This window comes from Grus americana, chromosome 20 (assembly GCF_028858705.1).
Source record: "Grus americana isolate bGruAme1 chromosome 20, bGruAme1.mat, whole genome shotgun sequence".
In the NCBI taxonomy this organism is placed as follows: domain Eukaryota; kingdom Metazoa; phylum Chordata; class Aves; order Gruiformes; family Gruidae; genus Grus; species Grus americana.
The window spans coordinates 2860408-2873681 of record NC_072871.1 but is presented as its reverse complement, the minus strand read 5'-3'; the positions used below and the strand labels follow the sequence as shown (position 1 = coordinate 2873681).

General features: G+C 47.6%; 1 protein-coding gene across 1 annotated transcript; it reads right to left on the bottom strand.

Moving 5' to 3' along the window:
• Positions 1-4989: 4989 nt before the first annotated feature.
• ATP6V1G1 (ATPase H+ transporting V1 subunit G1) lies at positions 4990-8773 on the bottom strand. Its single transcript, XM_054848977.1, has 3 exons — positions 8639-8773; positions 7201-7301; positions 4990-5768 (listed from the first exon to the last, which is right to left on the bottom strand). The coding sequence occupies exons 1-3, from the start codon at positions 8718-8720 to the stop codon at positions 5595-5597; spliced, it is 357 nt and encodes a 118-aa protein (XP_054704952.1). The 5' UTR covers positions 8721-8773; the 3' UTR covers positions 4990-5594.
• Between the last annotated feature and the right edge of the window lie 4501 nt (positions 8774-13274).

Sequence of the window (13274 nt, the reverse complement as noted above, 5' to 3'; positions counted from 1 at the left end):
GCTGCATTAATGAATATATTACAGGGAACCTGATTCCAGTAAAAAAAAATCTGCATTTGAAGTGCTTTCCCAGACGAACAGTAACCACCGATACCGCCTGTTCTCTGGGATAACCTCATCCTCCGTCATGTTCTCAACACCATTTCTTAGATCACTCTTCACTACCTGAAGTCCCACCCAGACGTATGCTCATCAGCCTGCTTTTTCCTATACTGACTCCCAAGATCATATTTCCTCTATATATTTACTACATGATTCAATACACTTTCTTGCAATATTTGAAACACTGATAATGCGACTGTTACTCCTGCTTTATTTGCGGTAGTCTGCGTGCAATTGCAGTTTCTCCCTACATAAGTCTTGTTTGTGGCTGCAGCGGTGAGGAGCAGCCAGCACAGGCAGATCTCATTTGCTTTTGATGAAACTGCATTTTCAGTGGATAACTGTTCTTTTTTTTTTTTTTTTTTTCCCCATTGAGCCTTAATTAGGAGAACATAGCTGTTGAAAGCCTTGTCTTGCCCTTCCCCTCTTCCTGCACACAAAGTCTTTTTCACAGACTCTGGGTTGTGTTTTGGGTTGGGTTTTTTTTGTCAAACAGCTCAGCAAAGCTGACAGATTGACAGTCATTAAATATAAAAACTTCATTTCACAATATCCTTAAATTACATATTTCAAATGAAAAATGACACTTGCTTAAGGCATAAAATGTGGTTCTTGGGGTTTTTTTCCCCTACTTCTGCCTTTTTCCTATGAAGACTTAAAGTATTATTCTTTTTATTATGGTAATGTAAAACCTCTTGTATCTCAAATTAAAATAGGGAAAGCTTGCTATGTGCCTTGGATAATGATTCAGCTATTGATCCAGCAGATGCTTTATTAGATTATTTTGAGACAGCCAAATGTAATTTAATACCTATTTATTTTCTATTCCTATGCCAGTCTGAGATACAATCTTTTCTCCATGAAATTAGTACTTTCTCCTTTCAACCTCAAAGAAAGATTACGCTATGCTCCTTTCTCGCATTAGTTTGGGGAGCTTTTTCAACAAAACATTGATCTTGAGGGTTCTCAATAGTCTTTTTTACTTTTAATACTTTGAAGCCAAAACCTCAGCTGGGCTCAGTGGGTTCTAGGCTTGTCTTTGATTATGCATTAATGCAACAACTAGTGATGTCAGATAAAAGGGAAAGATTCCAAATGAGGACAATAGAGACAAAAAGGAAAAACAAGCAGGTTTCATACAGGCAGAGAGAAGGAAGAGGAATGGCATTCCTTTCACATAGTTACAGTTGTGGAGACCAGTGACAAGTGGTGTTGCCCAGGGGCCGGGACTGGGACCAGCACTGTTTAACATCTTTGTCCGTGACATGGACGGTGGGATCAGGTGCCAGGAAAAGCTGGAGAGGGGCTGGTGCCAAGGGCAGGGAGTGACAGGCCAAGGGGAATGGCCTGAAGCTGCAGGAGGGGAGATGGAGATGGGATGTGAGGCAGAAATCCTTCCCTGTGAGGGTGCTGAGGCCCTGGCACAGGGTGCCCAGAGAAGCTGTGGCTGCCCCTGGCTCCCTGGCAGTGTTCAAGGCCAGGTTGGATGGGGCTTTGGGCAACCTGGGCTAGTGGAGGGTGTCCCTGCCCATGGCAGGGGTGGCACTGGGTGGGCTGTGAGGTCCCTTCCCACCCAAACCAGTCTGTGATGCTATGACTGGTCTGTACAAGGCACATTGACGTGACCATCTAGCAGCCATCGTGTCCCCAGAAGGCAGAACGAGGAATGGCTCGTGCACCTCCAGCAACACTGGGAAAATTCAGGGTCCTCTCTCATGGTTCTGAAACTGTCCCAGTCAAACTGCCTGGGGACCTTCTAATAAAGCACGGGCAGCCAGAATTGCTCCCCTCCTAATGAAAGCGCTCTCAAACTCCTGGACTCCAGAGAGCACTGGGGTGATTTCCCTCCTTTATTTCTCTGTTTGGACCCTGGAAAGGGAGGAAGGGACAAGGGTGGAGGGATCTCTAGAGGGGAAAATTACTTTCTCTGAAACAAACAAACAAAATTTTACAAGTTAAATATCACACAAAATGCTCCTAGAAAAGTAATTAAATGGTGATTGTTCTCATGCCACAGGAAACACCACAAACCAAACGCTGGAAGAAGCATGCTCCCCCGCTGTTCTACACTGTCTGAATGACTCTTCCGGCAGCGGTGCTGCCTTGCCCTCTGCCCAACGTCTGCAGCCCCTCGCGGGGTCCCCCAGGTTGTGAACGACTGGGAAGGACCTCCCTGCCATCACTGCACGCACCACATTTCAACCCTCCTGATCATCGCTACACCTTTCTCTTGTGCTTTTGGATTTAACTGCAACAAATGCACAGGGAATCAAACCCATAGTGGCTCTGAACTGCCCAAAAAAAAAAAAATCAAGCGTTGTTAGAGCAGAGGTGGCAGACCTGAGTGGGACCGGGGGCTTCGATTTCCCCTCTGCCTCCCCGAGGGGTGCTTAGCTCTTTAATCGCTCCTTAACAACAGGCGGCGGCGAGAAGGAGATGCCGACCTTCAGACCGAACAGCACAAGCTAAGTGGGGAGCAAGCTCTGTCAACACAAACGTGCCTTAAAAACGGAACTCTGGCTTCAAGCAGCACAAATCCATGTCCTAATTGTACCTCGTAGTGCACGTTAAGCCGTCCAGATGACACTCATATTCTGGTGTTAATAAGCCATTTGTCCATCTGGCACTCGTACAGATGACACACCTTCTCAAGGGTGTTTTACAAGTGAAATGTATCAACTCTATAAATATACAGATAACGTCCAAAAAGAAATTCCACAGAAATCAACTACAAACCCTTGTTGATGAACATAGACATGACCAGAGCCGAACGGCACTGTGTGAATCCCAACGTGCCTGTGCTGATCCCAGGAAAGCGCTTGCTTGCAGTTTTCACGGGGAAAAGCGAACAGCAGTAGCCACCCAGTTGACATTGCACAAACAAAACAAGACATGAGTGCTGACCACTTCTCACCTCCGTACAGCACCAGGGCTGCGAGTGGGCTGGCAACCGGATGGTGTTTCTAGGGGCAAGAGCTCAAATTAAGGGAATCAGACAGCAGTGTATGTGCCCAAAGCAGCTTCTGGCCCTTTCTGGGTACAAGAGCAAGCTATGGCTCGTGTACACGGGAGGATGCAGACAGACCAGCAGCAGGGAGACTTCAGAGACAATTTTGTACTAGCAGCTGAGGCAGGTTTTACTCCAATTAATCAAACTTGTAGCAGAAAGTTTAGAAAAAGCAGATTTCAGAGGCAAGAAGCCACGTGTCCAGCTCCATACCTCTGTCAGTGGAGGACTGTTCCCTGCAGAGTATTCTTCTGGCACAGTCTAGCTTAGGCACGAAGATCCCAGTAGGTGTCCCTTTCCCAAGGCATCACAGTGTAAGATGAGAACCTCAATTTAAAACAAGATGCCCCCACTGCAAAGCAAGCCAGCCTTCCTGGAGAGCAGTAATTGGAAAGACTTTCTTCTGTGCAAAGTTAGAGTCAGGTAATTCTCAACATTTAAGTTTCAGGGAAATATTACAGATAAATTTATATTCTTGCAACACATTGTTCTAAAGGGAGAGTCTTCACACCACCTTTTGCCAAGAGGAAATAATCAGGGAAGGGTTTTTCAATTTCTCCTGCCTCTTACCATTTTAGAGAGTAGGGATACAAAATCCTCACTAATAAAGGGAAACTGATGAACCAACATAAGAAAGTGGGGCATACACTGTATTTTTTTCCAGACAGAGTAGCAGTCTGTTACTGATAAACAAATGGGATGAAATTGCTAATTACAGCCTGGAGCTAGGAGGACTTTTATGAGGAGTTCCATGCTGGAGTTTGAGCACCTGTTCTCAACAGGAAGAAATGTTTCCTCTCCAAAGGACAGACTAGAATTAGCATGGCTGCAACCTTTTATGAGGCCATAGCACCGCTCCAGTCATTAGACCAGACTGATTAAAACTGCTTTGATCCTGTTCCCCTTGTACCAACCTGGCTCTTTCCCCAGCCTGGCACATTTGACTTTGCAGAAGGCTTTTGTTCCAATTTTACAACCCATTTAATAGCTTGAATTCCTAAATAGGTCCTTTCAGAACTACGGTACACTACCATAAAATATGACACCAGGAGACACCATAGCAATCTCCTCTTTCATTGCCCTGTGTGACTGCAGGCAGACGTTCATTTGTTATGACTTATCCATCCTGCTCTCCTCCCTCCCAATCACCATCAAATTCTAGAGGTCCAGGAGGCTTTTCAATGCTACGCTGAGCGCGTGTGGAAATGTTCTGAGGAACAGCATCAAGGCTTCTCACTTAGATCCCCAACTGCATGACTCTTGGGGCTGATCAGATACATGCTCATCGAGGTCCCTCTTCTGCAAAAAGTCTTAGATGGAACCCAACAAAAAAGCAAAGCTACATTTAATACTCTTCTGGTGAGAGAGGGCGAGGAAAAAACTGCTGAAGTGTGAAACCTCTTGATGTATTTGTGTGTACTTTTGATTAAAGAGATACAAAGCGATGCACAGACCACCTCAACACACTCATTTCACACTGTTCCCGGGTACAGCAGGATGCTGCAGGATACAGTATGACCTTGGTATAAACAAGCAGTGACCAGTACCTGACAACAGGAAGGATAATTACTGCCCAGCACCTGGCTATCAAACTATTTTAGTGAACTGGCAACATTTTATTTTCCCTAATGGTCAGAAGAACATTTGTTCCTGAAGGTTTTTGGAACGATCTGGCAGGTAAAGCGCATCAGACAGGAGCCAAGAGCCCTGTGATGGGTTTTTAACTTACATGCTGCGACCTTCAGACATTTGCTGTGTCTCTTACTCTTTCTTTTATCAATACTTGATACTCATTCTTCAGAGTCCAGACTCCCATGCAACACAGTGAGACCTGTCAGTATTCTCAGAACAAGTTAGCAGGAACAAGACTGACTAGAGACTTTGGAATTAAGTAAGTGTTTTTACTTTCAAATGTCATAGTGCCAGACTCGTAACTCAAGCTAACAGCAGAATATACAGAGAATATTCAATACAGAGAAACTCAAGCACCTGAAAATGATCGGCCAGCACTGTACTGCCAGAGAATTCTTCTTAAAAGGTTTGACCCCTATACAAAGGTTAACACCACACCGAAAAATGCATTTTGGTCAACATGAATACAGTTGCACAGGTCTAACAAGTACTGACACCACCTCTCCATTTAAACCTGGCCAGCATCTCTTTATTCTTCCTACTTCTCAGAGGAAAACCTCTCACTGACTACTATCCAGATAAAAAGGGAGCATTAATGACGTGCCAACTTGAATATATATTTAATAACTTAGCACAGATTTGAGACATGGCCATTTAATGTTTGAATAAGCTCTGAATTCGTGTCAAGAGAGAAGCTAACAGAACTCCAACAAGATATTGATGACCTACAACTCACTGAAATAATTTAACACATTTACAAGAACTGTTAAGGTATGGCTAAGAGCTGTACATTCCACCTGAAGCTCAGACATTACTACCAGCATTTCCAGTATGCTTATTCCTTCTTCCACTACTACCCATTGATGCGGTAATTCACATGGATTTCAGGTTTGATGTCACACACTAGTGACAACAGCTGCGAGAGGACCACCTCGCGGTTCTTCTGGAAGTTCTGCTGGATCACGCTCATCTTTTCCTGGGTCTCTTTCTCAACTTCAGTGGTGCAGCTCCCATGAGATCCAAGTGCCTACACATAGCAAAGGAAAGAGAAAGCTGACGTGGGACTAGTTTGACGAAGAAAACACTAGGCCTAGCTCTGTATTTTGTTATTCGGGACTGTCTCAGTGTATCTCAACCGTTAATCTTCGCTGAGGGAAGAACTGCATTTAAAGAAAAAAAAAAAAGTTCTGTTGGATTCGCTGCTCAGATTTCCAACTAAACTTGCCCCAATTTTATATTTCGTCCACAGCCTGTGTCTTTTATCCTCTCTTATTCTTTATCTACCAGTTTAGAGCATGAGCTTCTAAAGAATGTCTGAAATAAAGGTCCTGCTGTACTGGCAACTGGAAGTGGGAAGCCCTGAGCACTACTGTACTAGATAGTTTAAGAAAATTAACACCCATGATTTAGTTTAAGCACAGTCTTCACATCATCCCATTGCTTCTACCCTTGGAGAGCCTTTATGAACATCTCTGCCTTCCTAACACTACTGTATGCCACATGATACGCACAGCAAGGAGTCTCTCAGAGGTTACAAGGTCCTTCTCGGCCCATCATCAAGGGCAGAGAGACCAAATTCCCATTGTAAGTGTGGGGGGAAAAAAGGCACAGAAAAAATATGCTGAAGGAGAGTAGCATCGTGGGACTCCAATTCGAAGAGCTTCTCTCTCTGGAGATGGATAAATAAAACAGAACCAGATGACAGGCAGTGAGGTCCACTTTAATAGCCTGGAATGGCCTGATATCATACACCTAGGGAACCAAGCTAACAAGTGATTGCTAAAAATTAATCTTAACCTACTGACACAAAGGCTATTATGTAGGAGAACAGAGGAGGTGGAATTGTGCTAACCAGAAGATGGACAGAGGGCTGCCAGCTCATTTTCTGAAGATTTCAGAACTGACAGGGGCAGCCAGGCAGTGGAAATAACCTTGGCTAGTGAAGGGCCTCAGTTCTGTGCCTTTTGGGAACACCCTTTTTTGCTCAAAAGGAAAGGAAAACACACCCATTGGGATGCAGCAGGCAACACTGCTAAGCAGAATACAAGCCTTACAACTGCTTCAGCAAGAGACAGGCATCTACGAGGCGAGTGGTTTCCATCACACTAGCATCATAAAACCTGCTTGTCACAGAAGGAATGAGCTTGGTCTTTTTTTGACACTGCTGCATCCACCAACTTTAGGAGGCTGCCACCCATCCAGGCACCAGCCAGCACAAAAGCTTATTAAGCTAATTCACTGTCACTCAAAAGTTCTGCCTGTTGAGATGCAACACACAACGTTCTGATTCACTTCCACTGGTTTTTCCGTGACACGTGGCTGTGCCTCAGAGGAAGGCAGTTAGGGAAGTGCTCCTCAAGCAACACATCCCACCCCAAGGGCTGCTCTCAGAGCAAGTAACCCCAAGCGCAAGGCTCAGGGGCTAGGTATGTAAACAGGGAATGATCTAGAAAACAAACCGCTGCTTCCTTGGCTTTGAACTCCTTTTCCCTCTGCAGGCGGTACTGCTCAATCTCTGCCTGGGCTTCTTCTTTTGCCTGCTTCAGCCTCCGATTCTTTCCTGTTTCCAAAGGACATACCAAACAAAATAAAGAGAGAAAGCATTGAGAATGTATTTCCCCACACCTCTTCAGCTACCTGATGCAAAACAATCACTGTAGCATTTGCTACTGCAGCAGGTCCTTCTGTAGGAGGCATCAGCAGGGCACCACGCACCCTTGTGGCCCCTCCAGCTGTGTGGTGTTAGCCCACCTCAGGAGCACGAGGCTGCTCTGCATGCCACCAAACCATAGCCAAGCTCACCATGCAACAAGCTCCCACCAGCAAGAACTTGAGAGGTTCTCCAAGCCAGTGGCTGCATTAGGCAACCTGCAGGTCTGGCCTTGTTCATGTGAGTGTGCAACACCCCTGAGTGATCCCAAGGACAACAGCAGAAAGCACATTAAGTCTTAGTTTTGCCTCAGGCCAATTGTGCAATTGGGAAAAAAACAACTACTGCATCAAGTTCCCCTCTTGGACTTTCCCCCACACCTTCCCCTCCAAGGTTATCATCATTAGAATGAGCTACAACAAACCGCTTCTCACAAAACAGTCAAGGGGTAGAACCACAACACAGTGCGGCTTCATTGAAAAAAAATAATGAAATGCTCAAAGCAGAAAAATTTGTAAAGGTGGGGAGCTTTCTAACCAGGATTTCTCTCGCTTAACAGGAAAAGCTAACTTGCCTCCTCAAGGAGTTCTCTGAGCTCTACAAAACGTCTAACCTCCAACATGGAAACACACTGTTTTCATCAAGAAAAAAAAAAAGGAATTTAAAGGTAGGAAAGATGCAGACAAGCACAAGCATCCCTCAACCGAAGACCCTGCTGCCATGAAGGACAGGGGTTCGATGGTGGCCTCCCAGGGAGCAGTCCCACCGGGCCAGGAGTCACCGAGCTCCTCCGAGACCTGCACAGGCCTCTCCAGCTACCGGCACGACGGGCCCCCAGCGCTGCCAGGGCGCGTCCAACTTCCCCGCTGATCCCCTCACCCAGGAGGCAGCTTTCCAGAGGCGCAGACCACCGCTGCGCTCCCAGGCAGCCCCCCCGGCACCCACCGCTGCCCCCCGGGGCCCACAGCGCTGCCGGCGCCGCTCACGGTCCCCGAGCCAGGCAGGCACTGCACCCCCTCGCACAGCGGCCCCCACGGACCGCCCCCAGCGCTGCCGGGCGGCCCCTCAGCCTTCTCCCACCGACCGGGCCCCCGCACCAGCAGCTCCCCCTCTCCCCCGAGGCGGCCGGGCCTGAGACGCCTGAGGCGGCCTGCGGTGCCCGGTCTGGCCTAGCCAGCCCTCAGGCCCCCACAGCGGCCCGCAGGCCGCGCCGCCCCCGCGGCGGGGCAAGACCGGGCCGTACTCACGCTTGCGGGCCTCGGCCACCTTCTCGGCGGCGCGTTTCTCGGCCTGCAGCAGCTGCTGGATGCCCTGCGACTGGCTCGCCATGGCGGCACCTCCCTCACCGCCCCGCCGGCCCCGCCAACGTCACTGCGTCTGGCCAGGCCCCGCCCCGGACCCGTCTCCTCCGCCCAGGCCCCGCCCATTCCCCGCCCCGGGCTCCGAGTGCGGGGCTGGCCGGTCCGCGGCTCGTACGGCACGGCCCCGGCAGCCGGTGGAGCCCGGAGGTGGTGCCCGAGGCGCTTTGCATTGGTTTCTCCAGTGCTTGCGTTTCCCCCGGCCAGAAAATAGGTTGAAAAGCTGAAGGGAGCCTCCCTTAAAACCCTCCGGGAAGGCAATGATGGAATTTATTTGTCTTTGGTTTTATTTACGTCATTTTTTAAATCATCGGCCTTGCAGCAAACCCAGAACGCACATTGCCGTTAGCACCAGGCTCCCCCACGGGAAGCTTTGGTCCCGTGTGGGCAGTAGCATCTCCTCCCCACTGCACGGGACGTGGGGTCTCAGCCCCGAGCCCGGAGGAGCTGCCCCATGCACAGGGGAATTCATCATCACCCAGGACTGGCTTCTCTAGGGGCTCCAGGGGACCCAGGCCCCTCTTCTTCAACCACATCTACTTCACCCCAGGCCCACCCGGCCCAACCCTTGGCCACCACATCCCAGGGATGATTGAAACCCCTGAAGGCGGCTCCCCCGACACTTTTGGAGCATAAATTACAATTATCTGCACAGACAAAGCGTCAGAGCCGTGACAGTGACTCACATCACTGCAGGGAGGAACGGGGGGCTGCTGGTATGCTGCTTCTGTCCCCGGTGAGGGAAGGAACAGGAGACAATGAATCAAATGCATATTTATAGTGCAAATAGGAGTTACGAGTGTTTGGCAGGGTGACCTTCATCTGCGCCCAGTGATTAACTAAATGAGCTTAGCGGGCCTGTCCATCGAGCATTATACTCGATTCAGTAAAAGAAAGATAAAAGATGAGGAGAAGAGCTGTGATAGTAAATCTGGGTTTTGAAGCAAGCCTGGGAACTGGTGGTTTGTGCATGGGGAGCGGGAACAGCCGCTGGGTGCAAAGGGGTGACAGGCGTCCGCCGTGGCACCGGCTGCTCCCGTCGGGCGCGGGTCTGTGCTGGCAGAAGGGAAACCCAGCAAATCTGATCCTAAGTCACCTGCCACAAACAGGGCAGGTTCAGCCGAGGGGATGCGGCTCAGGCGCTGCACCGGTTATCGGTGAGCGCGGAAAGGAAAGGACAGAAAATGTTCGGATTCAAAATACACCACAGCAGCTTGAGAGGTGGTGGGGTTCAGCTGGGCCAGATCCAAGAGAAATAGCCCAAAAATGGAAGGCATCTCATCTGGCTCTGAGCCTGAGCAGCCCCCTCTCCCCTCTCCCCAAGCCACCAAGTCATTGAACTCTCCCACAGACGCCCGCAGCCCTCGGGCGATGCCTTCCTCCCATTCCCATCTACAAACTCACCATCCTCATTAGCTGCTGCCATTTTCTCCGGGATGTTCATCTGCTGCTAATTAAAGCACTTGAGCTGAACCCACAAATTACCCCGCAGCAGGGTGCTCTGAGGGCGACGCAACGCATGGAGCGGGGTTTGCAGCAAAGGGGCCAAAACGGGCTCAGCTCTCCCCTAAAGTCACCGCGGGCACCGGGGTGTTATTTTCCTCCTGGATGATTGCGATTTTCAGACTCACTGCTTCTGTCTGTAGGATAACGATGATAATGATGCCCTTCTCTGCCCCCAGAAATATCCTGGTTATGATCACACTAAGTTTTCAGACAAAAATCCCTCCCAAAGCACAGCTTCGGGTTGACCAAAAACATTTGATGAGTTTTCGGTGAATTCATTTTCATGGTTAACAAATGAGGCAAAAATAGCTTGTATTTAAACCAACCTTTTGTCTAGTTGCATCGCTTTTTAGTTTAAGATTGCTCTGAAGCTAATTGAAACCTCATGGTGTGCAGCACGTGAAACACATGTCCATCTAAAAGCTGTTTGATCAACTTTATGATTCACTTAAAATTTTGAAAAATCACTTCTCACTTGTTGCAAAAAAATGTGTTTATAATTCTCAAACCTGCATTTGCGTAAGAGACCTGCCTGTACAGCTTTCATTCTATCAGCAGTGGATTTATAATTAATTAGCATTACAAGTTCTTCTGAACTTGGCTTTTATTCCCCCAGATTCATTGTACATGAGCTTGTCGCTCGCTATTACAGAGAAAGCAGCTATTGCTGAAACTGATGCCAGCATCCCGTTATTCGTCCAGCGCTGATTTCTTAACGCTGTAAACTTGACTAACCCTAAATTTCATGTACCTCACATTCAACGAAGACTGAGGCTAGTCCTGCTCTCTCCCATGGGAAAATAAACTGCTAAAATGTTTCTGGCACAAAACTACTTCCCCTTGTGCTGCTCTGCCAGGGCTGGGGAATAACTCAGAGCACGTGAATCCTGCCCGCTCTCTGCCTTCCCCCTCACCCTGCCGAGACTCCCGTCTCTCTGGTTATACATGAAGATATTTAAGCAACATGAAAAGTTTAGTATTTTAGAAATACCGTCTCCGTATCTGCAGTCTGTTGGGATCTGAACGTCCCGATGCCCGAGGAGCGAGGAGGAGTGCTGGGCCAGGGGAGGGCTCGGGGCTCACATGCCAGCTCTTGCCAGAAAGGGAAGAGCATCCTGCAGAGCTTGAAGGAAATAAAAGCATTTTATTTTTTGTTGGCTGTTTCTGCAGATCACATTAATGAAAGTGAAACTAAGCACATTTCTTGTTTTCTTTTTTTTTCCCCAAAAAAAGTTTGTTGGGTTTTTTTTCTTGCAAGTATTAAAGACTGATTTTTATTCTGGAGTGGTGTCTTTTGCCTTTCTGCTTTTGTTCTAAACTGGGTCATAACTCTATGCATGTGTTACACTGGTTTCTGAAATATCAGAAGATGTTTCTGGAATCAGGAAGAAAAAAAAAATACAGTTTTCCTTTGTTTTTCTTTTAGTTTCCAAGCACAGAAAACATGTGCCATGTCTTATGATCCTGCAGTCATTAAGGATTCCAAGACACATTTCATAAAAATGAGATTTTAAACATAGTGTCTGGCTTCGTTCCAGATCAGGTAATTACATTTTTCCTCTCTAAATTCCCCTGCACTTTCAATTGGATACGTTATTATTCTCCATTCCCCGACTTAAACTGTTATGCTGTGCGATTGTCTACTCTTTTCACAAGGTTTTGTGTTGAACGCCTGGGTACCAAACTGGTTTCTCTCTTCTGAGGTTTAATTCATTAACACAAATCACTTTGAGGCATTGAGATGATGCAGCTGTTGGTTGTTGATAAATGATCATTGGTTGGTCGTTAAAAGACTGCCAATGAATAATTATTAATTAAAATTCATAGTTTGGAGGGATAATTTAAAGCCATAAACTGAGCGTTAGAAATCTAAGCACAACAGAGCAGTAGAATTTACGTACCAAAATCAACAAAACCTTCAAGTGCCCACGTCAGGACCCCTTGACTGTACCTGACCTGCACCGAGAATTTGGCCCAAATATCCCACAATCAGAATGAATCTTTTATTTTTTCATTTAGATTTTCTTTATGATCCAGGGCAATTTAAAGCAGAGAGTAACCCGATTACAGTGATGGAATTACACCAGAAGAATGGACTTATGTTTATATTGTAAAAATTGATTTTTTTTAAGCAGTTCAAGAAGCCATACTTCTGGTGTCAACTCTTACTATCTTTCTTTGGGAGAAAACACGCTGCTTTGGGGTGCTGCTAGGCTTGTTCCAATGGTTTGTTTGGAGGCTCCCCGAACTTCACCGACCGAGCAGGGTACTCCCCCGGGTTACCCTCTCCCACAGCCACATCTTCATCGCACCAAGCTGTGCCGCAGCCCCCTCTCCGCTGGTCTCCCAGCTGATGAGCACGTTCCCCAGCACTAACCAGCTGCTTTTGGAGCTTGGTACCAAGGACCAGGTGACGGTGGTGCCATCAGGCCATAGCACAGCCTTGCTGCAAGGCACCAGCTCCTGTCGGGCCCCATCCTTGGTACCCAGCACAAACCCACCCTTGCCTCATCACATATAGCAACAGAGAGCTCAGTTTCACATAAATCAGGGTCTTTTCATGAGGAAGGGAAGCTGGCAACTCCATTTATGTATTCTTCTGTTGTGATGAAATGTCAGTAGACCTTATTAATTCCTCACGTACCAAAAGAAATCTCCATTCACATTTCCTTGACATCTACTGGTGTCCATTCGTAATCAGAGGTCGAATGTCCTTTGCAAGGGACATGCCTGGAAACTTTAATCCGTTGTGTGATGAGTGACTGAACGCTCTCTGTGGGGCTGTTGCCTCCGAGTTACCAACTGCAAGTGCGTCCAATGTTTGTGAAGCCACTGGGGTCCCAGCATTAGGGAGCACGACCACGTGGCTGTCATGGACTCAGCCACATCCATGCAGCACCCGGGACTGGACCAGGATTTTAGATATGACAGCAAAACAAAGTCCTCTCAAACACTAGTAAGTAGCTTCTCCTGGAATGGGTAGCACCAAAGCTTTGACTGCTGAAGGTAACTATAGTCT